The following is a 2,661-nucleotide window of genomic DNA, read 5'->3' on the forward strand; positions in this document are numbered from 1 at the left end:
AACGTTGTGTGGAATCAATCATGTTAATTTGGGTAATTAACAATTGGGTAGTTAGAAAGAACATTGATATAGGAAAACGGGTCAACTTGACCAAGGACAGCATGAGGGTTAAATGTTAGCTTGGTGAAATGCTACAAATTCTGCAGGTTGCACTCATTCATCTCTTCAGAACAGGGTCTACTTGACATGCTACAGTGTATTTATTAATGCCATTGGAACGTCCAATTCCAAGAAAAAGTCATCCCAACAAAGCAGCTTCAACACACCTGATTCAGAGGCAAAAATGATTCTGATTGCCTATAATTGCCTAGAATAATTCCGGGGTTTCACCCGCCAGGGTTTCCATTACAGCAAACAGCACCACCAACAGTGCGTCAATGCAGCAAGGACGCAGCTCTTTATCTCACACCCTCAGCCCTGCAGCATTTGGATGAGGTCATAGGTGCCGATACCGTGGGTGCTCTGGAGCTCGAGCACCCACGGAAAAAATACTGACCACCCACATGTGCCAGACTGCCAGTAGGCTACATTCATTTAAAATTAGACATTGCAGTTGGTGCTAAGTGGAGCATCTGTCATAGTGTGATTGGTTATGTCTCCGCCAATGATTCTTAATTCCCCACGAAGTTGATTTTGGTTACATGTCAGTTAAACGTCTCATATCCAATCCTGTCTGTATCTGTGAGAAGTTGAAAGACATTTGCCTACTTTACGCCTTTATGATCGAGTTAATAGGCGTGTGTTTGCGTCGGCCGCTGTCCATTTCCAGGTTTTAAATACAAACACTTTATCATCTATATACTAACTCATCATACATCTAACTCAATATCATCTATACTATGGGGACTTACTTTTGCCATATTATTTAATTACATATTCTATTTAATTTCATGTCACTTATTCACCTAGATTGCAATATTTTAAACTATGGCCACCTAACTTTACTTAACAATATCTTCTATAAAATGCCACTTTACACTTTACATTCATTCAGTACTTTTTGTACATTGTCTGTTGTTTGCCTGTTGTTTGTTTGCTTGTCTGTTGGTTTGTTGTTGTTCTTTATTGTAGAAAAATGCTGCTGTAACAAGGGGATTTTCCCATTGTGGGATGAATAATGTATTATCTTATCTTATTTTATCTTACTTTTTGACTACTGCTTTTTTTGCGCCCGTTAGCACCCAACAACTTAAAACATAAATCGGCGCCTCTGAATGAGGTGGCTAGTGAATGGTGCGGCCTGTGTGCAGGTCCTCTAGCTTCGTGTTCTCTATGTGCTGTGTGTTTTGAGTTAGAGCGTCAGTTTTTATCTGTTTAAAAATCGTTTGATGACTGCAACATCATACATTGTTAAATAAAGAGTGGATGAGGAGCATCATTAGCAAGAAATATGTTTTTACTTTGACTTTGGTTTAATATCCAACTTTGACTGCATTGGGATCTAATTAGCAGGATTGAATGTTGCAGACTAGCTGTTCCTCACGGCCCCTGTTATCTCATTCTCTCTCCTCTGTTTGTATCGTCTGTCTCCTCATACCTCCAGATGAGTGTTGGTCAAAGGGCCAAGTTGACCTGCTCACCTGAATACGCTTATGGAAACAAAGGCCACCCGGGCATCATCCCTCCTAACGCCACCCTCATCTTTGACGTTGAGCTGCTGGGTTTGGAATGAAACAAAACGTCCATTTTTTTTCTTTTCGGTTCTGTGTAAGTAATCTGCAACAAACTAATCTGCTTGTTACTGTTGGTTTTACAAGTTGTAGCTACATTCACATTCTTCCTGAGGCACAGAGAAAGTCATCAGCTATCATGCTGTAGCTTGATGTCAGTGAGTTTAGACAGACTCCATTGAAAGTGGCTAATTAAATAAACTATTTTTATGTTAATCTTGATCGTTATAAATATGTAAGTACTTTAGACCCGACCACAATCAGTGCAGGCAACACTGAGTAGCTACAGCTATGTGTACAAGGTTCCATCGAGCTAAAACAGCAGTTAACGGGGCAAGTTTTAGAGTTCCTTTGTGCCTCTTAACAGACCCACAATGCAATTCAAATGTCTGTACAACATCAACAGGGCCCTTACATAACATCAAGATGCGTTTTCAACTCAGACATTGTTTTAATTCACCTACCCTGTCTTTTTCTTGCTGGTGGGTAGCTTGCATGCCTGGTTAGCTGCCAGAGCTAGCTGTTAGCTGCTATTGATAAGTGTGTTCAGCAAGGCTTTTGTCAAAGTCATAAAGCATCAGTTCCGTGTGTATTTGTAGCTCATCCATTTTGTGTGTGATTGATCTGTTGTTGGCGAGTAGGAGGCTTGGCAGTGTCGATCTGTGTGGTAGTTCCCTTAGCCAGGCAGGCAGCCTTCGTCCTCGCCTCCCGCAGCCGGCAACAACTTTGCGGGTGTCCTCCATGCCTTTGTGGCAACAAATAGTAGTTTATTTTCTCCTCAAAAATAGGTCATTTCATGGTGTTACATAGTTACTGATATGGTCTTAACTACTACAATGCTAAATTACCTATTTTTGAGGGGAAATAGACTACAATTTGTCGCCACGAAGGCAGGACACCCACCACACCAACCTGGCTGAACACACTTTTCAATAGCAGCTAACAGCTAGCTCTAGCAGCTAACCAGGCAAGCAAGCTACCCACCGGCAAG

At 41.4% G+C, this 2,661-nt stretch overlaps 1 protein-coding gene across 1 annotated transcript in view; it reads left to right on the forward strand.

Annotated features, from left to right (window-relative positions):
* The window catches only part of fkbp1ab (FKBP prolyl isomerase 1Ab), an 11,893-nt gene that overhangs the window by 7,211 nt on the left and 2,021 nt on the right, over positions 1 to 2,661 (forward strand). Inside the window, exon 4 of the mRNA XM_032521062.1 lies at positions 1,544 to 1,707. Within this exon, the coding sequence (XP_032376953.1) occupies positions 1,544 to 1,672 (129 nt within the window). The 3' untranslated portion in view covers positions 1,673 to 1,707. The remainder of the gene's footprint in view (positions 1 to 1,543; positions 1,708 to 2,661) is intronic.

The sequence above is a fragment of the Etheostoma spectabile genome, chromosome 7 (assembly GCF_008692095.1).
Source record: "Etheostoma spectabile isolate EspeVRDwgs_2016 chromosome 7, UIUC_Espe_1.0, whole genome shotgun sequence".
Lineage (NCBI taxonomy): Eukaryota > Metazoa > Chordata > Actinopteri > Perciformes > Percidae > Etheostoma > Etheostoma spectabile.